A 25076-nucleotide genomic window follows, 5' to 3' on the forward strand; every position below is an offset into this window, starting at 1 on the left:
GTTAAAGCCCAATCTCCTGGCAGCGCCGCTGGGGGTTGGCCTGGCCAGATGATGCGTCTTGTGATGAGATTGGATGCGGCATGTGCACTGGCATATCTACTCCGTCTGCCCACCAAGCTGCTTGTCCCCGGGCTGTGGGAACTGAAGCACGTTGTTTTTGCTGACAGGGAATGCTGTGATTTGATGCGCAGTCCACAGTGTGCTCAAAGCTGTGAATATCGTCTTGACTTCAGAGATTTGACTTTCGAGATACACAATGCAGAGACGGGCCCAACGAGTCCGCGCCGACCAGCGATCACCCCGTACACGAGCACCAGCGATCACCCCGTACACGAGCACTATCCTACACACACTGGAGACAATTTACAATTTACCAAAGCCAATTAGCCTGCAAACCTGCACGCCTTTGGAGTGTGGGAGGAAACTGGAGCACCCGGAGAAAACCCACGCGGTCGCAGGGAGAACATGCAAACTCCGTGCAGACAGCAACCGTAGTCGGGTCTCTGCCTCACTCCATCGGGCACGCCGCCTTGAGTTTACAAACCTTCTTTTGACAAACCTATCAGCAGAGGCCAAGGGAGGATGAAATGATCGGGATTACGGGCAGTTTATGTAAGAGTTTTATCATCTAACAATAATCGAGAAGGTCAACAAAATGTCCAACGCCAAACAAAGTTTCTGAGCTGCAGGCTTACCCCAATGCTGAAACAAAGAACTGCAGGTGCTTGTTTATACCAAAGATAGACGTAACGTGCTGGAGTAACACAGCTGGTCAGATAGCAGCACCTCCGGAGAAAAGGTCTGGACCGAAAAATATGAAGAATGATCCCAATACGAAATGTCACCCTTCCTTTTTCTCCAGAGATGCTGATTTACTCCAGCACTTTGTGTCTATCTTTACCAGAATGCTACCTGGATTTGCAATATGGAGAGGTTGGACTGTTTTATCTGGCATGTCGGAGACTGCCGTATATAAAATTATGAGAAACTTATCAAGAACCTTTCTCCCAGGGTCAAAATGTAAAAGGCTGGAGATAATAGCTTGAAGGTGAGAGGGGCAAAGTTGAAAGAAATTGTACACAGAGAGTAGTGAGCGCCTGGAAGGAGCTGCCGGGGATGCTGGTGGAGCCAGCTACTATAGTGCCGTTGACGAGGCTTTTAGCTAGGATAGGCCGGGAATGGAGGGACATGGACCACATGCAGGCAGAGGAGATTGGTTTTACTTGGCAGCATGTTCAACACGGACACTGTGGGCCGAAGGGCTTGTTCCTGTGCTGTACTGTACTATGTTCCTTCATAGACACAAAATGCTGGAGTAACTCAGCGGAACAGGCAGCAGCATTCTCTGGAGAGAAGGAATGGGTGATGTTTCGGGTCGAAGACCCGAAACATCACCCATTCCTTCTCTCCAGAGAATGCTGCCTGTCCTTGCTGAGTTACTCCAACATTTTGTGTCTATCTTTGATTTAAACCAGCATCTGCAGTTCCTTCCTACACGCTGTGTGTTCCTTCGAGTGTCTGCTGACCAGGGCACTTTTTCTAAAGGGCCTGTCCCACTTTCACGACTTAATTCATGACCTCTGCCGAGTTTGCCCTCGACTCATACTCGCAGCATGGTCGTAGCAGGCCGTGATGCTAGTCGTAGGTACTCGTGGCATCGAGTAGGTCGGGGCGTTTTTTCTAGCCTGATGAAAAATGTCCACGAGTAAAAAAGGTTGTGAATTAGGCCGTGAAAGTGGGACAGGCCCTTAAATCTAACTGAGGGGACAATTTGAAGCTGTATTAAAGTATGCAAGAGAGTGAGCGAGCCAGGAGGTTGAAGCAACGACCACCTTATTTGCTGAGATGGGAACATGTTGTTACTTGTGGGCAGAGCACCAAGGCAAATTCCTTGTGTGTGAATACTTGGCCAATAAACTTACTTACTTAACTCCTCTCTTCTTTCTCTCAACAGCAATATGACGCACGCAAACCCTCTACTGTCACCTCAGAACGCCCCGCACATTGCCCTCGGCCCCCACCTGCGGCCCCCTTTCCTCGGAGTGCACTCCACTCTGTGCCAGACCCCAGGTGAGTGCTCGCGACAACTTGCTCTTGTTGGCAGCCTTCAACCTCGCAAGAGCTGCCTGAGGGCAGGTGACAGACACAAGATGCTGGAATAACTCAAGAGTACTCAGCGGGCCAGGCAGCATCTCTGGGGAAAAGGAATGGGTGACGTTTGGGGTCGAGACCCTTCGTCAGGACAGGTGACCCAAAGCTTGCCCTGTGAGGTAGCTTCAGAGGGGTAGATCCAGGGACAGTTTCATCCCAGCCATTATCAGGCAACTGAACCATCCTACCAACAACTAGAGAGTGTTCTTGAGCTACTATCTTCCTCATTCCTCGTTTAGTGCAAGATAAAGTCCAGTAACATTCAATTAAAGATAGTTCGATCCTGACCTCAGGTGCTGCCTGTGTGGAGTTTGCACGTTCTCCCTGTGACCACGTGGGTTTTCTCCAGGTGCTTCCTCCCACATTTTAAAGTTGTGCGGCCTCTTGTGGCTGCCCTTTGAGAGGGAGGATTGAACAAAATCCTGGCTCTGCTCAAGCGAGCTGTAGAACACCACCTGAACCAGACTGAGCTTGCGGAGACTGTCCATATAGAAAATAGGTGCTGGTGTAGGCCAATCGGCCCTTCGAGCCAGCACCGCCATTCATATGATCATGGCTGATTATCTAAAATCAGTACCCCGTTCCTGCTTTTCCCCATATACCTTGATTCCATTAGCCCTCCATTCCAAGAGCTATATCTAACTCTCGAAAACATCCAGTGAATTCTGAAACATTTTTCCTGCATCTAGCTTGTCCAATCCTTTAAGTCTCATATGTTTCTATAAGATACCCTCTCATCCTTCTAAATTTCAGTGACTACAAGCCCAGTCGACCCATTCTTTCATCATATATCAGTCCCGCCATTCCGGGAATTAACCTTGTGAACCTACGCTGCACTCCCTCAATAGTAATAGTGTCCTTCCTCAAATTAAACCAAAATTGCACACGATACTCCAGGTGCGGTCTCAACTACGACTGCAATAGGACCTCCTTGCTCCTGAACTCAAATCCTCTCGCAATGAAGGCCAACATGCCATTAGCTTTCTTCACTGCCTGCTGTACCCGCATGCTTACTTTCAGTGACTGATGTACAAGGACACCCAGGTCTCATTGCACTTCCCCTTTTCCTAATCTGACACCATTCAGATAATAATCTGCCTTCCTGTTCTTGCCACCAAAGTGAATAACCTCACATTTATCCACATTATACTGCATCTGCCATGCATCTGCCCACTCACCCAACCTATCCAAGTCACCCTGCAGCCTCATAGCATCCTCCTCGCAGCTCACACTGCCACCCAGCTTTGTGTCATCCGCAAACTTGTAGATGTTACATTTAATTCCATTGTCCCGAGGTGTGCGCTGCCTAGCCCGCTGAGTTGCTCCAGCATTTTGTGTCTATCGCTTGTCCATGGAGCTGGGAATGGTGACCAGGGTTAAACATCAAACCTCGCTCCCCACTGAGCACAGTGCTGCGGGAGAGGTCCACCTTTAGACTTTAGAGATACAGCACGGAAACAGGCCCTTCGGCTTACTGAGGCCGCGCCGACCAGTGATCACCCCGTACACTAACGCTACATTACACACTTGGGACAATTTACAATTTTACCGAAGCCGATTAATCTACAAACCTGTACGTGTGGGAGGAAACATGTTCTCGATGTGGGGGGGAGTCCTGAACCAGGGGCCACAGTTTAAGAATAAGGAGTAAGCCATTTAGAACGGAGACGAGGAAACAATTTTTCTCACAGAGAGCGGTGAGTCTGTGGAATTCTCTGCCTCAGAGGGCGGTGTAGGCAGGTTCTCTGGATGCTTTCAAGAGAGAGCTAGATAGGGCTCTTAAAAATAGCGGAGTCAGGGGATATGGGGAGAAGGGTACTGATTGGGGATGATCAGCCATGATCACATTGAATGCCGGTGCTGGCTTGAAGGGCCAAATGGCCTACTCCTGCACCTATCGTCTATTGTCTATTGAAACCGGAGCATCCCGGGGAAAACTCACTCGGTCACGGGGAGAGCGTACAAACTCCACACAGACAGCACTCACAGTGAGGATTAAACCCGGGTGTCTGGCGCTGTTAGGCTGCTGCACCACCGTGGGCAGGAAAGATTGAGCTGAGGTACGGCGGGCGTTAGGCAGGCGGGGAACGCCGGGCCCTAGATGGGCACTCGTGCTGACTCTGCTCTCTGCTCACCACCATCACAGGGTACAGCTTCCTGCAGCCGGCCCAGGCGGAGATGTTCGCACGGCAACAGGAGATGCTACGGAAACAGAACCTGGCCAGGTAAGCCCAGCGGTGGCACCAACACCGCACCACACCGCCACGGCAAGCCTCGCTTTGCGTGTTGTGGGATGTTTTTTTACCAAAAATCATGTATTCAATTATTTACAATAATATCTACAGTACGAAATAAATCTAAACAAAACCGACCACCGTAATACAAATATTCTTCAATACTAAATATACTATTATACAACTATATCACCATCCTTATTTAGGATGTATTCCACCCCCCGCGGTCCCGGGAATCCCCCAGGGCACCCGTGGACAGCGCATAGTCACTCTCTAGTGCCACTCGGGCACGGATGTAACCCCGGGAAAGGGGCAGGCAGCCGGCCCGGGCAGAACCCTCCCGCACTCTCCGGAGAGGGACCTCACCACTCACGTCACCACCTTTGGCAATTAAACCGCCCTGACTCACAACACATGGGCTGTTCCCAACACAAGGTGGTGGGACTTGCCTCCTGCATCACCACTGCACCGCACAGCCTGATAACCCCCCCCCCCCCCCGACACAGACAGAGAGGGGGAGAGAGGGAGGGAGGAACTGAGAAAGAGGCGGTGAGGGAAAGAGAGTAAGAGAGAGAGGCAGGGTGAGAGAGAGAGAGGGGGACAGAGAGAGAGGGGGACAGAGAGAGAGGGACAGAGAGAAAGGGGGACAGAGAGAGGGGGAGAGAGAGAGAGAGAGACAGACAGAGGGAGAGTGGAGAGAGAGAGAGAGCGAGAGATAGAGGGACAGAGAGAGAGAGACAAAGGGACAGAGAGAGAGGGATGGAGAGATAGAGGGGGCAGAGAGAAAGAGAGATAGTATGTACGAACAAGGAACTGCAGATGCTGGTTTATATTAATAACAGACACAAAGTACTGGAGTAACTCTGTGGGTCAGGCAGCATCTCTGCAGAAATAGGATGTGTAATGTTTCTTCAGACCTCGTGACCATGCACAAGGGTGTCAGTCCACTCCCCGTGCAATGTGTCGTATGTCCCGCGGGGGGTAGACAATGCGGCTCCTTCTGCCCGCGTACCCCTGCCCCCCTCATCACTAGGGGCCTCTCTCGTTGGATCTCGCTGTGCCCGGGTCACACCGAGGTCACTGTTGCTGTCGCGGGGCGGGTGGTCGCCTCAGTCTATTCATTCAGTCTAGTTCCGTTAGTTCAGTCCAGTTACGTCTAGTCTAGTTCAGTCCAGTTACATCTCGTTTAGCTCAGTTTAGTTTAGCTTAGAGATGCAGCGTGGAAACAGGCCCTTCAGCCCACCAAGTCCACGCCAACCAACGATCACCAGTACATGACTTCCATCCTACACACTAGGGACAATTTACAATTTGCAGAATGGCATGGAGGAGGGGAATAAAAGGAATGGGATTAACGTGGGATTAGGTGATCGATGGGGCCCGGTGGGCCGAAGGGCCTGTTTCCGTGCTGTATCTCTGTGTGACTATATTGTCTGGCGATATCTGAGCAATGTTGTCTGGGCTGAGGACAGTGCACTGTCCAAAACACACACCACAACTTTCCATTAATGGAATCATATTTTTTCACAACAGAAATGTCCCAGTGATCCGATTGGCTGCTGCAAAAGAACAACACTGGTATCAACTTTTCCAATTGCATTACTGCCACATTTTTACCAAGATAGACATTTGTGTGGGCGCCAGTGGTACATGAAAGTGACAATCTCTCTCCCTCTCTCCCTCTATCCCCCTCTCCCTTTCCCTCTCTCCCCCTCCCCCTCTCCCACACGCTCCCTCTCTTCCCCTCTCCCTCTATCCCCCTCTCCCTTTCCCCCCTCTCCCACTCGCTCCCTCTATCCCCCTCCCCCTCTCCCACTCGCTCCCTCTCTGCCTCTCCCCCTCTCTCCACCTCCCCCTTTCTTCTCACCCTCTCCCTCTCGCACTCACCCCCTCTCCCTCCCACTCCCCCCCTCTCCCCCTCTATTCCCCCCTCCCTCTCCCCCTCCCTCTCCCCCTCCTCCCTCTCCCCCTCCTCCCTCTCCCCCTCTATCCCCTTTCCCTCTCTCCCTCTATCCCCTCTCCCTCTATCCTCCTCTCCCTCTATCATCCTCTCCCTCTATCCCCCTCTCCCTCTATCCTCCTCTCCCCCTCTCCCCCTCTCCCCCCCCCCCCCCCCCCCCCCCGGTGCAGGTTGGAGATGTCAGCAGAGTTGCTGCGCCAGAAGGAGTTTGAGAGCATGCACCGTCAGCGCATGCTGGCAGTGGACCCGCTGTCGCTGCACCAGGGTCTGCCGCCGGACCACCCTGCGCTGCGGAGCCTGCACGACATCCCAGAGGGCCACCCTCTGCGGGAGGAGCTGTCGAGGAGGAACGCCATGCTGGTGTTGCGTCACAGCACGGCGCCCCTGCTGAGCCTGAGCCACGGGTCCGTGCCCACGGGGGGTCTGGTCAAGGAGCCGTGCCGGGGCAAGGGGGGCCGCAGGGGGGGCCACCACCGGCCGGAGGCACCGTGCGCCGCAGAGCACAAGGAGCGGGGCGAGGGGCGACTGAGGGAGCCGGCCATGGAGGGCGCGGACGAGGAGATGAAGGACTCGGAGAGTGACCTGGAGGGAAGCGAGGGCAAGCCGGACAACCTGAAGATCGAGGCCGCCGGGCTCGGGCACGGGCACGAACTGAAGGAGTGCAGGGACCCCAGGCCCGGCGAGGCCATCATCAGGGAGCTGCGCGAGGCTGGCGTCGTTCACCACACGCCATGCGGCCCCGTGGGGGTCGACTCCCCCAGCCACCTCCTGGGACCCCCCATCAACGAGGGCAAAGCCAAGTACCTCCCGCCCGTGCCCGGACCACTCCCACAGCCACTGCCCTTCGCATTCCCCTACACAGCCAACCCCTACTTCCAGACAGGTAAGATCGCTGGGGACACAATCACGCAGATGCCGCTAAAGTGAGACTAAATCAGAAACCTTTAGCAATGCTCAGCGTCCGTGGAGCGAGAGGCAGCACGGTGGCGCAGCGGTAGAGTAGCTGCCTCACAGCGTCAGGGACCCGGGTTTGATCCTGACCACAGATGTTGTCTGTACGGAGTTTGTACCTTCTCCCCGCGACCGTGTGCGTTTTCTTCCGGGTGCTCCGGTTTCCTCCTACACTCCAAGGACGTACGGGTTTGTAGGTTAATTGGCTTCGGTAAAGTTGTAAATTGTCCCCACTGTGTGTAGGATAGCGATAGTGTGCAGAGCGCTCGCTGATTAGCGCGGACTCGGTGGGCCGAAGGTCCTGTCTCTGAGTTGTATCTCTAACGCCCCTGTCCCACTTAGGAATCCTGAACGGAAACCTCTGGAGACTTTGCGCCCCACCCAAGGTTTCCGTGCAGTTCCCAGAGGTTGCAGGTGGTTGCCAGAGGTTGCAGGTAGTGGAAGCAGGTAGGGAGACTGACAAAAACCTCCGGGAACCGCACGGAAACCTTGGGTGGGGCGCAAAGTCTCCAGAGGTTTCGTTCGGGTTTCCTAAGTGGGACAGGGGCATAAAGCCTAAAATCTAATGTGTGGAGTCTGTCATGTAAAACAGGCCATTCGGCCCACCGAGTCCACGCCGAACCATCACACGAGGTTGAAGTTACCTCACTTGTACAACCACTCTCCCCCCCACACGCAGTGGTCAAATTACCTACAAACCCGCACGTCTTTGGGATGTGGGAGGAAACCGGAGCACCAGGAGGAAACCCACGTGATCACAGAGAGATCCACACAGAGAGCATCCGTAGCCAGGATCGAACCCGGGTCTCTGGCGCTGTGAGGCAGAAGCTCTGCCGCTGCGCCACTGTGGCGAATTTTACGCTGAGAACTCAAAGCCATTGCTTAGAGCCGCCGGGCACGGTGGCACAGCGGTAGAGTTGCTGCCTTACAGTGCCAGGGACCCAAGTTCGATCCTATCTAAGGGTGCTGTCTGTACGGAGTTTGTACGTTCTCGCCGTGACCATGTTGGTTTTCTCCAGGTGCTCCGGTTTCCTCCCACACTCCAAAGACGTGCTGGTTTGTCGTTTAATGGCCTTCGGTAAAAATTACAAATTGTCCCTAGTGTGTGTAGGATAGTGCTGGTGTACGTGGGGATCGGTGGTCGGGGCGGACGCGGTGGGCCGAAGGGCCTGTTTCCACGCTGTATCTCTAAAGTGTAACGTGTACAGTTGTTTTGTTGTGGGCGCTGTGTACAGTTGGTGACGTGTGCGGGCACTGTGGAGCCTCAGTGCCAGGCTGTACAGTCGCGGCATCGTCTGACACCTCTGGCCGATGGTGATTTTGTGTCCGGCTCACTGGGCTGCAATCCAGAGCGACGGAGAGAGGCGTTCGCATCGCTCCCTGTCAGCGGGGGGGAATTTAATTCTAGTAATTAGACAAATCTGAAAAATGAAGGCTTGCATCAGCAGTGGCGGCCACAAAATAATCCCATTGATGCAAAGTCACATCTGGCTCCCTCAAGAAATTTGCCAACCTTTCCCAGCCTGGACCCAGCAATAAGACAGCACAGGAACAGGCCCGGCAGTCAGCCCACAATGGCCGTGTCAAGCATGAGGCCAAGTTGAACTCATCTCTTCTGCCTGCACGTAATCCATATCCCTCCATATCCACGTGCCGATCTAAAAGTGCAGGAAGGAGCTGCAGATGCTGGTTACAACCGAAGATCGACTCAGAACGCTGGAGTAACTCAGTGGGTCAGACAGTATCTCTGGAGAAAAGGAATAGGTGGTATTTCGGGTCGGGACCCTTCTTCACTCTACAAGCCTCTTAAATGCCACTGTCGTATCTGCAGTGTGCTCCGCAAACACCACCCACTCTCTATACATTAAAAGAAATACTTGCCCTAATCATCTCCTTTAACCTTTCCCCCTCTCATCTTAAAGTCATGTCCTCTGATCTTTGACCTTTCCACCCTGGGGCAAAAGTTCCGATTGTCTACCTTACCGAAGGTTCATCATTTTATATACTTTCATCAAATCTCCCCTCAGTCTCTGACGTTCCAGAGAAAACAACCCAAATATGCCCAACCTCTCCTTATAAACAATATCCTCTTATCCAGGAGCATTGAGTCTGAAGAAGGGTCTCCACCCGAAACGTCACCCATTCTTTTTCTGGATGCCGCCTGTCCCGCTGAGTTACACCAGCATTTTGTGTCCACCTTCGATTTAAGCCGGCAGTTCTTTCCTTCGCATTCTGGTAAACCCTTTCCGAACCCTGCATCTCCTCCCTGTATCGTGGCAACCAGCTCTGCACTCTTTGACACTTTGACACTGTACACCTTGGCATTGGACACGTTATTGTCTCCTGAAATGCTAGTTGAGAGGCACTCAGAATTGGCAATAGATACTGGCCTTACCGTGAAGGGGAATAATGAATCACGCGCCATATGTTTCTCATTGAGACTTATCGAAGTGTGAAAGGCCTGGATAGAGTGGACGTAGAAAGAACGTTTCCACTAGTGGGAGAGTCCGGGACCCGAGGGCAGAGCCTCAGGATAAGAGGATGTACCTTTAGAATGTAGGTGAAGAGGAATTTCTTTAGCCAGAGGGTGGTGAATCATTGTAATTCATTGCTACAGACGGGTGTGGCAAACGTCATTGGGTATTTTTGAAGCAGAGATGGGCATATTCTTGATTAGTAAAGGTGTTAAAGATTGTGGGGACAGGGCGGGAGAGTGAGGTTGAGAGGGAAAGATGGGTCAGCCATGATGGAATGGCAGAGATGGGCCGAATGGCCTAACTCTGCTCCTGTGACATATGAACTTATTATGAACTTATCTACAGGCCTTGAGGTTGGGCACACTACAGTCTGATTCATCTATGCATCAGGAAGGTGATCTTCCCACCCTCTAAGACCAAACATATGCACCGCTCCTCTCACTTCCCACTTTGCTCAGAGTAACGTCCTTCCTGAATCATTTTGCAGAGCTGTTTTGGTGGATACAGAGGAACCGAAACCGACCCAGCTCCCGAACAGCTCTCTGGTCACGTGTGGGAAGGAACTGCAGATGCTGATTTACACCGAAGTGCCGGAGTAACTCAGCGGGTCAGGCAGCGTCTCTGGAGAAAAGGAATAGGTGGCGTTTCGGGTCGAGACTCTTCTTCAGAGGGAAATGTAGAGGTGGAGGGAGTGGGGGGGGACTGGAGGCGAGAAAAGGTCAGACCATATCAGGGTCAGCAACAGATGACCTCAGGAAGGGTGGAGCCCACAATGGGGTATTGTTGGCTGGGGAACTAAGGTGTGTTAACGAGAGGGATACAAGGATGCGGACAGTGGAACTGGTGGGACGTCTAGGGTGGGGAGCCCGCTTTTCATAGTAGACTGGCACCACACACGCACACTCACACACACACACACACACACACGCACACACGCACACACACGCACACACACACTGTCCAAGCACTGTAAGAAATTTATGATCAGAACTAAATGCTGTTATTTATTTCTCTCCAGAGATGCTGGCTGCCCCACTGAGTTACTCCAGCATTTGTGTCTCTTTAAACCTGCATCTGCAGTTCTCTCCTACACAAGCTGTTCCTAAACCTGGACGCTGCAGTTTTCAGGCTCCTGTACCTTCATCCCGATGGCAGGGTTGAAATGAGCATGTGGCCAGGGTGGTGTGGGTCTCTGATGATGCCGGCTGCCTTTTTGAGGCAGCGACTCTGGTAAATCCCTTCGATGGTGGGGAGGTCAGAGCCGATGACGGAGCGGGCAGTGTTCACAACTTTTTGTAGTCTTCTTCGTTCCTGGGCATTCAAGGTGCCAAACGAGCTCACGCCACAACCGGTCCATTCGTTCATTTCCCTTGTCCTGAGAACTGAACCAATTTGTATAAACCGGCATCTGCAGTTCCTTGTTTCCGCATTTTGTTGGCATTTGTCCCAGTCGTTCTTTAGACCCACCAGACTCCACTGGGGAATCAGAAAGGCTAAGCTATCATTCCTCACTCGTAATAACGAACCTCCGGCTGGAGATAATGACCCGTCCCCACAGGTTAACCAGCTATTGGCTCAGTGGCGTTCACCGTAATTAGAAAACGTTTTCGAAAGTTCAACATTGAAAGCTGGTGATTTTTCCTTCTGCGGTTTAGTGAAGGGGAAGGATTGCAGTTTAGTTCAGCATAGTTTGTTATTGTCATATGTACAGAGGTAGTGAAAAGCTTTTTTATTGCGAACTATCCAGTCAGCAAAGTCCCTATTCCTTTCCTCCAGAGAAGCTGTTTGACCGGCTGAGTTACTCTAGCTTTTTGTGTGTGTCTTCAGCAAAATGACTTCTCTAACTTCAAGAAAACCCTTCCTTTCCGTCCCTCATCAACTATAGTGCTCCGACCAGTTTCCCTGCCCTGCTGACTAATTTTACCGATTGTATGCTTCTTTGTCAAGCTTCCCTCTGTGGAATTCTCTGCCTCGGAGGGCGGTGGAGGCAGGTTCTCTGGATGCTTTCAAGAGAGAGCTAGATAGGGCTCTTAAAGATAGCGGAGTCAGGGGATATGGGGAAAAGGCAGGAACGGGGTACTGATTGGGGATGATCAGCCATGATCACATTAAATGGCGGTGAATGGCCTACTCCTGCCAGTCAGAACTTTTTTCCCAGGGTGGAAATGTCCATGGCGAGAGGGCATAGCTATAAGGTGTAGTTTAGTTTAGAGATACAGCGTGGAAACAGGCCCTTCGGCCCACCGGGTCTGTGCCGACCAGCGATCCCCGCACATTAACACTATCCTACACCTACTAGGGACAATTTTTACATTTACCAAGCCAATTAGCCTCCAAACCTGTACGCCTTTGGAGTGTGGGAGGAAACCGAAGATCTCGGAGAAAACCCATGCAGGTCACGGGGAGAACGTACAAACTCCGTACAGACAGCACCCGTAGTCGGGATCGAACCAGGGTCATCTGGCGCTGCATTCGCTGTAAGGTACCGCTGCGCCACCGTGACTGCCCGGTGAAAGATGAAAGGGGGAAAATATAATGGAGATGTGTGGGGCAAGTTTTTACACAGGGCGTAGTGGGGCCTGGAACGCATTGCCAGGGCTGGGGGTGGAGGCAGATATGATAGTGGTGCATAAGATGCTGTTAGATAAGTGTGGGGAACAGAGGTATATGGATGATGTACTAGCAGATGAGGTCAGTTTAACTTGGCATCATGTTCAGCACAAACATTGTGGGCCGAAGGGCCTGTTCTGGTGCTGTGCTTTGTGTCTGTTGACCAGGAAACTTTTCTAACGCTCACTGAGAGAACACTGTACTCGTGGAGGCAGCCTTATTTGGCCGAGGTTCAATTAGGGGACCATGTGCTATTCCAGGTCGACGTGAGGGTTTAGGTTTACTATCGTCCTGTGTACTGAGGTACAATTAAAACCTTTGTTTTGCTTGGTGTACAACCAGAACAGACATGCCGTACATAAATACGATCAAGTCAAACTCAAGGTTTCTTTCTACCCCCCCCTCATTACAATCTGTTGAAGGGTCTCGACCCGAAACGTCACTTATCCACATTCTCCAAAGATGCATGCTGACCTGCTGAGTTACACCAGCACTCTGCGTCTTGTCTGGGAATGTTTGCCGGACTATTTCACGGGGAGTTGGAGTCACACGTAAGCCAGGGTCCCTTCTCTGGAGGACATTGTGTGGTGAACCAGGAATGGATTGGTTTCCCGATCTCCGCTACTAATGTGAAAATAACCTGGGTGATGGATGGATGTGTTCTGAACGCAATAAATGTGATCCATCTACACCCTGATGTTTTATCATTCCTTCAATACATGAGCCACAGATTATGTCCCAGAAGGCATTTGAGTTTATGTGCCCATTATCCTTCTGTGCGGTGACTGCCTTCCCCAAACATCAATCTTTATATCGTGGAACGAGCTTTTACAAAAAAATGTGATCATCTGCTGGTAAAAGCGGTTCCCGTGGTGCGGTTTTGAACCGTGTTCCAGACGCACGATAACTCAATGCTGGGTTGGCTCGCCCAGGTTGGATTTGGTGACGGTGGTGACCGGGGCAGGAAGTCGCCTCACACAGAACGTCAGGCGCGAAGGCCGGCGCCGGTGCGCAGTGGCAGAGTTGCTGCCACAAAAACGCCAGAGACCCGGGTTCGCTCCTGACTACAGGTGCTGTCTATCCTGAGTTTGCACGTTCTACCTGTGAGCGAGTGGGTTGTCTTTTAAAAAAAATATTTTTATTAGAAGCATATACATATCATAACCAAAACACGATTTGTTTATCCAGTTACATATTAACACAGCTTCTGTTTTTTTTTAATATAAATTTTTTGAAAGATAGAGCTATGGAGAAAAAATAAAATAAGGGAAGAGAAAAAAGAAACTATGAGCTAGTAGAGAAGGGAGGGAGAAAAAAAAAGATTACCAATAACACAAGTTTGGAGATAGGCCCGTAGATTATAGAGTGTAATTATTCATCCAGTCCTGGATTCAATATGTAGGTTTTCTCCGGGCGCTCAGGTTTCCTCCCACACTCCCAAAGACGTCCGGCTTTGTAGGTTAATTGGCTTTGGTAAAAATTGGAAATTGCCTCTGGTGTCGTCATTGTTCGGCGTGGATTTGGTACGCCAAACATCCCGCGCAATCACAGGGAGAACGTACCGTCAACACCGATAGTCAGGATCTAACCCGGGTCTCTGGCGCTGTAAGGGCAGCAACTCTTGTCCCTCTCACCTTAAACATGTGTCTTGCTCTTGTGTTTAGGAAGGAACTGCAGATGCTGGAAAATCAAAGGTAGACAAAAGTGCTGGAGAAACTCAGCGGGTGCAGCAGCATCTATGGAGCGAAGGAAATAGGCAACGTTTCGGGACGAAATAGGCCCGAAGGAAATAGGCAACGGAAATAGGCCCAAAGGAAATAGGTAACGTTTCGGGCCGAAACCCTTTGGGTTTCGGCCCGAAACGTTGCCTATTTCCTTCGCTCCATAGATGCTGCTGCACCCGCTGAGTTTCTCCAGCACTTTTGTCTACCTGTGTCTTACTGTTTTTAATTCCCCTTCCCTGTGAAAAAGACAGCATTCACCCTATCTATTCCCCTCATGATTATATACACTGTAGGGTCACCCCTCCGAGGAATAAACCTCTAGCCTGCCCAACATCTCCTTACAGCTCAGCCCCTCAAGTCCCGGCAACGTCCTCATAAATCTTCTCTGCACCTTTTTCCAGTTTGATGACAAGCTTTCTCTAACACCTCTCTGCCCTTTGGCCTCCACTAATCAAAACAAGCGTCTTGCCAGAGTTATAACTACCCGATCTACCTGCTCTTTAAAGTGGACGAGCATCTGAATGGGCAGAAAGACTATACATGATTATAATTGAGCCGTCCACAGTGGACAAATACATGATAAAGGGAATAATTTTTAGTGCAAGGCAAAGTCCGATGAAAGGCAGTTTGAGTGTCGTTTAATCAGGTTGCTAGTAGTTCAGGACTGCTCTCTAGTTGTGGGTTGGATGGTCCAGTTGCCTGATAACAGCTGGGAAGAAACTGTGTCTGAATCTGGAGCTATGCGTTGTCACACTTCTGTACCTCGTGCCTGATGGGAGAGGGGCGAAGAGGAAGTGAGACTGGTCCTTGCTTATGTTGTTGAGGCAGCGTGGTGTGGACAAAGTCAATGGAAGGGAGGTTGGATTAGTGCAGATGGGCAATTGCTGGATAGTATGGCTGCGCTGGGCCGAAGGGCCTCTTTCTGTGCTCCATGACTTTAGAATTACGAGATAACGCGTGGAAACATGCCCTTCGGCCCACCAGGTCCACACCGACCATCGATCATCCGTGCACCGGTTCTATCCGACACACTTGGGATAATTTACAGAAACCAATTAACCTATAAACTTGCACATCTTTGGGAGTGTGGGAGGAATCCCACGCGGTCACGGGGAGAAGGTATAACCTCCGTACAGACAGCATCCGTAACCAGGATCGACCCAGGATCTCTGCCGCTGTAAGGCAGCAACTCTACTGCTGCGCCACCGTGCTAGTGGAGCTAGTGTGTGGTTGTCGTGGGTGACAGGAATTGTTATAGATGATCTAGACTGTGACTGATTATCATAATCATAATTTATTCGCCAAGTATGTTTTGCAACATACGAGGAATTTGATTTGCCACACAGCCATACTAAAAAAGCAACAGGACACACAACTACATTAAAAAATGGACATAAACATCCGCCACAGCGGTTCCTCCACATTCCTCACCATGATGGAAGGCAATAAAGTCCTATCTTCTTTCTCCCGCGGTCGGGGGAGTCGAACCATCTGCAGCCGGCGATCGAAGTTCCCTCGTCGGGGCGGTCAAAGCTCCCTCGACTTGGAGCTCCACGTTGTTAAAGACCGCAGGCTCCCGCGGTTGGAGCTCCGAAGTCGCTCCACCATTTTAGGCCGCAGTGCAGACGGAGATACGACACGGAAAAAGTCTCATCTCCGTCGAGGAAAGAGATAAAACGAGTTTCCCCCAACCCCCACCCACAATTATGCGGGGGTTATCTAGCTTGCCTCTTTCTGTGCATTACTCCTACAGGTTCAAAGTGGTCCAACAAGATATTTAAGGGATTGTCAGCCATTTATTAGTATAGTTTAGAGATACAGCGTGGATACAGGCCCTTTGGCCCACCGAGTCCGTGCCGACCAGCGATCACTCCATACACTCCGTACTATCCGACACACAAGTGACAATTTACTGAAGCTAATTAACCATCAAACATTCATGTCTTTGCAATGTGGGAGGAAACCGGAGCAGCCGGAGAAAACCCACGCAGTCACAGGGAGAATATTCAAAGTCTGCACAGACAGCACCCGCAGTCAGGATCAAACCCGGGTCTCTGTGCCACTGTGCCGCCCCTTAAAAAAAAACATTATTACAGATTGAGACATCTTTGCTCCTCTCCTGCTCACAACCCGTTCCCCACAAACAGTCCATTTTCAGGAAAGGAAACATTAGAGACAGGCATTGCTGACAGCCTCAGCAATTTCCAAATTACTTGTGAACTGGAGACGCCGTTTTAAAACTGGGAGAGCAAGCTCCGAATTTATTCAGAGCAAGCTCCAACATAGGACCAAGTATCGGTTGTAGTGAAACATATAGACCAGGGAACCATGTACCTTGTGTTTTGATGCATGTTAAAGGTTTACACTTCTGTGCTACAGCCAAGCATTGAGAAAGATAGGATGAGAGAGAATGAGGGAGAGAGGATGACAGGGAGGGGGAGAGTGTGGGGGAGAGAGTGAGAGAGTGGGGGAGAGAGTGAGAGTGTGGGGGAGAGAGTGAGAGTGTGGGGAGTGAGAGTGAGGGGGAGAGAGTGAGAGTGGGGGAGTGAGAGTGAGGGGGAGAGAGATAGTGGGGGAGTGAGAGTGAGAGTGGGGGAGAGAGTGAGAGTGGGGGAGTGAGAGTGAGAGTGTGGGGGAGAGAGTGAGGGGGAGAGAGTGAGAGTGTGGGGGAGAGAGTGAGAGTGTGGGGGAGAGAGTGAGAGTGTGGGGAGTGAGAGTGAGGGGGAGAGAGTGAGAGTGGGGGAGTGAGAGTGAGAGTGTGGCGGAGAGAGTGAGAGTGTGGGGGTGAGAGTGAGAGTGTGGGGGAGAGAGTGAGAGTGGGGGAGTGAGAATGAGGGGGAGAGAGTGAGAGTGGAGTGAGAGTGGGGGAGTGAGAGAGGGGGAGAGAGTGAGAGTGTGGGGGAGAGAGTGATAGTGGGGGAGTGAGAGTGAGAGTGGGGGAGAGAGTGAGAGTGGGGGAGTGAGAGTGAGAGTGTGGCGGAGAGAGTGAGAGTGTGGGGGTGAGAGTGAGAGTGGGGGAGAGAGTGAGAGTGGGGGAGTGAGAATGAGGGGGAGAGAGTGAGAGTGTGGGGTGAGAGTGAGAGTGAGGGGGAGAGAGTGAGAGTGTGGGGGATAGAGTGATAGTGGGGGAGTGAGAGTGAGAGTGGGGGAGAGAGTGAGAGTGGGGGAGTGAGAGTGAGGGGGAGAGAGTGAGTGAGGGGGAGAGAGTGAGAGTGAGTGTGGGGGAGAGAGTGAGGGGGGGAGAGTGAGAGTGGGGGAGTGAGAGTGAGAGTGGGGGAGAGAGTGAGAGTGTGGGGGAGAGAGTGAGTGGGGGAGAGAGTGAGAGTGTGGGGGAGAGAGTGAGAGTGGAGGAGTGAGAGTGAGGGGGAGAGAGTGAGAGTGGGGGAGTGAGAGTGTGGGGGAGAGAGTGAGAGTGGGGGAGTGAGAGTGTGGGGGAGAGAATGAGAGTGAGGGGGAGAGAGTAAGAGTGGGGGGGAGACAGGGAGAGGTTGTGAGGGTGAGGTGAGAGAGACAGTGAGAGAGAGAGAGGGGAAGAGGGGGTGGGGGAGGGGAGAGGGGAGGTAGAAGGTGCGGTGGAGAGGTTGAGGGTAACATGAGAGGGTGGAAGGGGAGAGGCGAGGGTGGGAACGGGGTGAGCGGTAAAAGGCAATTATGGAGAGGGTGAGGGGGAGGTGGAATGGGAGGGGGAGAGGGGACGAGGGTAGCGTAAGGGGGGAGCGTGGTAGGAAAGAAAAAAATGAGAGGAAAAAAATAGTGAGTATAAGGGGAAGCAAATGAGTGAGAGAAAGTATGAGAGATTGAGCAAAAGAGGAAAAGAGAGAGTGAGCGAGAGAGCAGGAGCAGAGGAGAGGGAGGAGAGACGTGTAAAACAGCTGCACCCCACAACAATCAATTATGTTGAAAAATCACCCGTGCTCCCAGGTAACGGCTTTCTAAATAACACATGAATGGGACAACACACGACTAAATCTCCCACCGCTGTCTGGTATTAATTGCCTTGCACCTGTCTGAACCCGTCCTCTCCTAAGAGAGAGAAAGGAAAAGGTAAAACGGAGCGAAAGATAGAGAAAAAGAGAAAGAAGAAAAAAAAGAGACCGAGTAAAAACAAAAGACGAGACAGAGCAAATAAAGAGAGAAAAACAAAAGACCGACCAACACCCACTCCCTCTCTCCCCACCCTTCTCTCCCCACTCTCCCTCTCAGCCCCACTCCCTCTCCCCACCCTCCCTCTCTCCCCACCCTCTCCCTCTCTCCCCACCCTCCCTCTCAGCCCCACTCCCTCTCCCCACCCTCCCTCTCTCCCCCACCTTCTCTCCCCACACACTCTCCCATGGGTAAGGTGTAGATGTGATGGAGAGAGGGGGCATGTCGGTGGGCTCCAGGCTCCAACAAGCGGAGGTGGGGAGTGAGTGAGTGCGTGCAGCACTAACCCTGGGCCAGCGCGGGGGCAGGTTTGAGGGGGATGTACTCGGGTCATTGGAAAGGAATGGTAAGGTGGTCCCAGGGGGGGATTGACTGCTCCGAGCCACAGAACATTCTCTCTGCCAACCTGCCCTCGGGTCACAAAGCAGGAGGCTGAGAAATAAAGGCAGTGTCAGGAGATTTACTGTAATCGGCCTGTTGCATTTATGAGATCCCATTTGGCCACGAGCAAAGCACAGAGACTCAAGTGGATTCTGCCGTCTCATTAACTCTTTCAGGGCTGGTTTTTGTCCGGTCTCCTTCTTGGTTTTTATTTTCAGTCCATAAGATCGTTCGACATTGAGGCAGAATTAGGACATTCGGCCCATCGAGTCTACCCCACCATTCAACCGTGGCTGATCTTGTTTCCCTCTCAGCCCCATTCTCCTGCCTTCTCTCCGTAACCCTTTCATGCCCTTACTAATCAAGAAACGAACCGTTTCTGTGGTCTTGTCTACTTGCCCTGGAGACCTGCGTTCAATGCTCACTATGGCTGCTGTCTGTGTGGAGTTTGCACGTTCTCCCTGCGACCATGTGTGCTCCGCTTTCCTCCCACATCCTAAAGACGTGCGGGTTTGTAGGTTTATTAGCCTCTGTGAGTTGCCCGTGTGCGGGGAGGGTGCAGAACCAGTGTGTGAGCTGGTGATTGATGGTCGGCATGGAATCGGTGGGCTGAAGGGCCTTTTTCCACACTGCATCCTTAAAATAAAGGGAACTAATCTAAACACTGATACTGTATGTTCCGCAAGTATCCATCCACTCCAGAGTTGTGTGTGCAGTATGTACACATGCCCATGCTGTGCGTACACACCACAACACAACAGGCCATATGTATACACAGACAGACTTACACGCACATGCCCGCACATGCAAATACATACATAGGTGCAGAGAGGAGGTAGTTGAGGCAGGTACGACAACAACATTTAAATTACATTCGGACGGGTACCTGGATAGGACAGGTTTAGTGGGATATGGGCCAAACGTGGGCAGGTGGGACTAGTGTAGATGGGACATCCTGTTTGGCGTGGGCAAGCTTGGCCCCAGGGCCAAGACATGCACATGAGTACAGACTGACACACATGTGTGAGGACCGACAGATGTACAGTATGTGTACATGTAGAAATATATCTGCACACGTATATGCAGACAGAAACATTCTCACACATACTAAGACACATTGCCTTGGCAACTGGAAGCAGGGTCGCCATTGGTGGAGTGAATAGAATTGGGAAGGGCCAATTGCAGTGCTCAGGGAGGAGGAGTGGGGACTGGAAGAGGGGTGAGGATGGGACAGGGATGTTGGAATCAAGGAGGCTTTGCATTGGCGGCCAAGGAGACGGCTTGGATCAGGAAGTGTAAGGGGAGACGAGGCACAGCGCCAGTCCAGAGTTTTGGATGCTCGTGTTCCCAGAGGATAGCAGTAGAGACTCTTGCCTCGGCCAGGGACATGTGGTATAGTTTAGTTTAGTTTAGTTTAGAGATACAGCGCGAAGACAGGCCCTTCGGCCCACCGGGTCTGCACCAACCAGCGATCCCCGCACATTAACACTATCCTACATACACTTGGGACAATTTTACATTTATACCAAGTCAATGGACCCACAAACGTACATCTTTGGAGCATGGGAGGAAACCGAAGCTCTCAGAGAAAACCCACGCGGTCACGGGGAGAACGTACCGACAGCAGCCGCAGTTGGGATCGAACCCGAGTCTCTGGCACTGCAATGCCATGGTAGTGCGGGTGTGTACGTGTGTGTACTACCGTTGTGCCACCGTGCCGCCCAGGTTGGGTAAACAAGGAGGTGACTCAGGCAATGTTGGGATGACTGAAACGGAGGGCAATGGTATGATCATGTAGCAATCTCCCTGAGTCTGTATCTCCCTCAGGACACAACTCAGCGGGTCAGGCAGCTCTGGAGAACATGGATAGGTGACGTATCAGGTCGCGACCCTTCTTCAGACTGATTGTAAGGGGAGGGGGGGGGGGGGAGGAAGAAAGCTGGAAAGGGGGAGAGTCAGGGCAGAGCTTGTCAGGTAATAGGTGGACACGGGCGAGGGGGGCTTATGATAGGCAGATGGTTGGAACAAAGGCCAGAGATAAGAATAGAAGGTGTGAGAGGTGCAGCTTGTGAAGCAAAGGGGGTGGGGGGGGCAAGTAGCAGAGGGGGAGGGCAAAAATAGGTGGGAGTCCAGGTAGGCCACAGGGAATGGAAGGGGGGGGGGGGGGTGTCAGGGAGAGAAGGGGAGAAGGTGTTGGGGGGAATAGTTAATAATTGGATAATTCAATGTTGGAATTGGATAATTCAAGTTCATACCAAAGATAGACACAAAATGCTGGAGTAACTGCGGGACAGGCAGCATCTCTGGACAGAAGCAATGGGTGACATTTCGGGTTGAGTCTCTTCTGCCTGTCCCATTGAGTTACTCCAGCATTTTTGTACTTTTCTTCGATAACCAGTTATCTCAGATAAACCAGCATCTGCAGTTCCTTCCTACACATCCATGTACCTACTGTTGGGTTGTACGGTACCCAAGTGGAATATGAGGTGCTGTTCCTCCAGTTTGCGTGTGGCCTCACTCTGCGAATGTAGGAGGCCCAGGACAGAAAGGTCAGTGTGGGAACGGGAAGGGGAGTTAAAATGGCTAGCAACCGGGAGATCCAGTAAGCCATGGCGGACCAAGCGCAAGTGTTGGGCGTAACGGCCGCCGAGTCTACGCTTGGTCTCGCCAATGTACAGGAAGCCACATGGGGAACACATTGATGCAGTGGATGAAACCCTGAGGCTAATTGCTGAGGACGATCTGATATTTGGTGACTGAGCGGAGCCTGAGCACAGGCTGGGATCTGCGCAGCTAAGTAGTGCAGTGAGGCTTGGCATCGCTCCATTCACACAGCAGGGAACACTTTATTGACGTTTATATAATGCAGCCCTTCCCTGCTCTAAGCTGCTCCTTCAGAATGCTGGAATACATTACACTGTGTCTGTCCTGCACTCAGTAATTTAGAAACCCAACAATGCATCCTTTCTGGTTTTGTACGCCTGCCAAAGAGAGGTGATACTGTAGCTGCAACCCATCAAGGGCATTAATGCACCGTTTAGTTTGCGTTCTAATCCACTGGTGTCCACACAGAGAGTGCAAAGTTGATTGGAAAGCAATTTATTTGAAAGAGCCTCTTGGAGAAAGAGAGTCGGCAAGCCAGGGGGTTAAATGGCATCCCGCGTTTAGGTGGAAAAAATATAGCTGAAGTTCGTGGCTTTTGCTTTAAAATCAGGACCGCGGACCTTTCCAAACCACAGAGAGCAAACTCCATGAAAATGCTTGACGCAGTCACTCTCTGGTAAATAGTACACCGGAAGGAAATATTTGGACGGCTGTCAGAGTGAGGAAGTGGCTGGGTTTCAGGCCAAGGCTGACCTCGGCGGATCCCCACGGATCGCACACGCTGGCAGCGCTGAGCTAAGTGGCTTTGTATGTGAAGCGGCAGCGAGGGAAAGGATTGATTTCACTTCTACTTCCTCTGCTGACGGAACCACATTCAACCTCCTGTAGCCCACACCAGTGTGGTGTGCAGTTCCTGTAAACCTACTCACTCACACACACATGCACACTCACACACCCACACCCACACTCACTCACACACACTCACACACTCAAACGCACACTCATACAAACACGCATACATTCACACACCCACATGCACTCACTCACAAACACACACGCACACGCATACATTCATGCACACACACACACGTACTCAATCACACACACATACGCACTCATATACACGCATACTTACATTCACACACACAAACACATACACCGTACTCACACACACTCAATCACACACACGTACACAGGCATAGACAAACACACACATATTCACACACGCATACAGATAGAGATGTACACACATACGCACAGATGCACACAGACAACACACACACGCACCGCACAGACACACACAACCACATGTGCGAGCACACCTACACCCACAGACAGATGTGCACACACACAAATAAATACAGACACACCGCACAGATACAAACACACATAAACGCAGACATACAGATATAGATGCCCACAGACACAAATACACACACAAGCACGCGTGCGCAGAAACAAGCACGCAACCGTGTATGTACACGCACACACCCTTTTAGTCACACACACAATCACACGTACATGCAAACACACGCACACAGTCTGAACCCTCTCCCCTTCCTGGTTCTTAATGGCACAAGGGACCTCCTTCATGAGTTCTCCCCAGCCTAACCCTAATGATCTCTCAAAGGGTGGCACAGTGACGCAGCTGGTAGAGCTGCTGCCTCACAGTGCCAGAGACCCGGGTTCAATACTGATCTCAGGTGCTGTCTGCATAGAGTTTGCATGTCCTCCCTGTGATTGCGTAGTTTACCTCTGGGTGCTCTGGTTTCCTCCCACATCCTAAAGACATGCAGGTTTGCTGTAAATGTCCCCCTAGTGTGTAGGGAGTGGATGAGAAAGTGGGATAACATATGACTAGTGTAAACAGGTGATCGCTGGTCAGCGTGGACTCGATGGGCTGAAAGGCCTGTTTCCAGGATGTATCTCCAAACTGAACTAAAACAATCCATAGACACAAATAGCTGAAGTAACTCAGCAGGTCAGGCAGCATCTCTGGAGATAAAGGATAATATGGCGTTTTGGGTCGACCAGAAATATCACCTATCCCTTTTCTCCAGAGATGCTGCCTGACCTGATGAGCTATTTCAGCTTTTTGTGTCTATCTTCGGTGTAAACCAACATCCGCAGTTCCTTCCCACACACAAAATAAAATACAGTGTGCCTGGACACACGGGCTTCCAAAGAATGAGCCTAGGCGTGGAGTGGTAGAACTTGCAATTGATCCGGATCCCTTTACATTTCACACATTCCAGGAAGGATTATTGCGAGGTGACATGTAAAGAGAATTCCTGCTGATTTTCCAACGTCCCGCTCAGTTCCGGCTCTCCCCTCTTCATGAGATCGCCCCCTGCCAACAGTGCGTTCTTTTTGGAGATCTCTGCATCTTTTATTTTGGCCTTTGTGGGATGCCGCGTGTTTGTGAAGGAGAGGGAGGCTGTCTCAGTCTAAAGGGCCTGTCACACTTCGGCGATGACAGGCGACTGCCGAAAAAGGTTCAACATATTGAAAATTTTTCGGTGACAGTGGCGACAATTTGGGCTGTCTTAGGTTGTCGCCAGGTTAACGTAGGTTGTCACTGGTGCTGACTTCAATTAATTCCATTGTCCTAGTCGCTGGCAATCGCCTAAAAAATCGCCTAAGTGGGACAGGCCCATTACAGTCTGAAGAAGGGTCTCGACCCGAAACGTCACCTATTCCTTTTCTTCAGAGATGCTGCCTGACCCGCTGAGTTACTCCAACTTTTTGTGCCTGACTTGGGTTTGCTAAGACTTGCTTCTTGTTGGTCCCCTTCCCCAGAGATCGGTTCCTCCGTACCTGGAGTCATACCTAAGCCTTTTTGCTTCCTGGATGAATCAAACGCGGACACAAGGAACCGCAGATGCAGAGGAGACTCGGTCACTGTTCAAAGCAGACTTTGTTAGATTTTGCGATAATAAAGGGCTGAATGTTTGTGGCCAGGTGGTCTTCTGCAGGGGTCAGTGCTGGGACCTCTGTTGTTTTTATAGATAAATGAATTCAACAACTTAGAAACAAAGAATTGCAGATGCTGGTTTATACAAATAGATGCAAAGTACTGGAGTAACTCAGCGGGCCAGGCAGCATCTCTGGAGAAAAAGGATGGGTGACCTTTTCAGGTCAGGGCCCTTCTTCAGACTGGATTTGAAGAACTCCAGTCTGAAGAAGGGTCCCTACATGAAACATCACCCATCCTTTTCCTCCAGAGATGCTGCCTGACCCGTAGAGTTACTGCAGCACTTTGTATCAATCTTCGACAATATTCATCATGTGCGGCACCAGGCACTTGGGGTTTGATCCTGACCTCGGGTGCTGTCTGTGTGGTGTCTGCTCGTTCTCCCTGTGACCGCGGGGGCTTCCTCCCCGCGCTTCGGTTTCTTCCCACATCCCGATGACGTGCCGGTTATTCTTTACTCTGTAAACTGCAGGGTGTGCAGGGAGTTGGTGTGAAAGTGGGATAACATAGAACTAGTGTGAACCGGTGATCGATGGCCGGCATTGTCTCTCTGGGCCGAAGGGCCTGTTGCCTTGCTGCATCTTTCAATTCAATTCAAAGAAGTGTTAGGTGGGCTGGTTAGTAAGTTTGCAGGTGGCACAAAAATTGGTGGATAATGAGGGAGACTGTCACGGGAGGGGGATACCCCAGGGAGAGACCAGTTGGAAATGTGGGAAGAGAAATGACAGATGGAGTTGATCTGATGTGCTGCACTTTAGGAGGTCAAATGTAGGAGGAACATTTATAGCAAACGTTGCGATCCTCAGGGAGTCCATAGCTCCCTGACATTGGCAACAATTAGATAGGGTGAGAATGAAAGCCGGCAAC

At 51.3% G+C, this 25076-nt stretch overlaps 1 protein-coding gene and 1 long non-coding RNA gene across 9 annotated transcripts in view; both read left to right on the forward strand.

Moving 5' to 3' along the window:
• samd11 (sterile alpha motif domain containing 11) overlaps positions 1 to 25076 on the forward strand; it is a 244144-nt gene that overhangs the window by 211546 nt on the left and 7522 nt on the right. For 7 of the 8 annotated variants that reach the window (XM_033048526.1, XM_033048527.1, XM_033048520.1 and 4 more), the window contains exons 9-12: positions 1955 to 2070; positions 4298 to 4376; positions 5919 to 5963; positions 6516 to 7228. In XM_033048526.1, the coding sequence (XP_032904417.1) occupies positions 1955 to 2070; positions 4298 to 4376; positions 5919 to 5963; positions 6516 to 7228 (953 nt within the window). The remainder of the gene's footprint in view (positions 1 to 1954; positions 2071 to 4297; positions 4377 to 5918; positions 5964 to 6515; positions 7229 to 25076) is intronic. The other variant, XM_033048521.1, reaches the window with a different exon arrangement.
• Positions 8609 to 23775, forward strand: LOC116990642. Its single transcript, XR_004416588.1, has 3 exons — positions 8609 to 8618; positions 13138 to 13142; positions 23715 to 23775. It is a non-coding gene; the product is annotated as an uncharacterized LOC116990642 (long non-coding RNA).

Source organism: Amblyraja radiata, chromosome 31 (genome assembly GCF_010909765.2).
Source record: "Amblyraja radiata isolate CabotCenter1 chromosome 31, sAmbRad1.1.pri, whole genome shotgun sequence".
NCBI lineage: Eukaryota > Metazoa > Chordata > Chondrichthyes > Rajiformes > Rajidae > Amblyraja > Amblyraja radiata.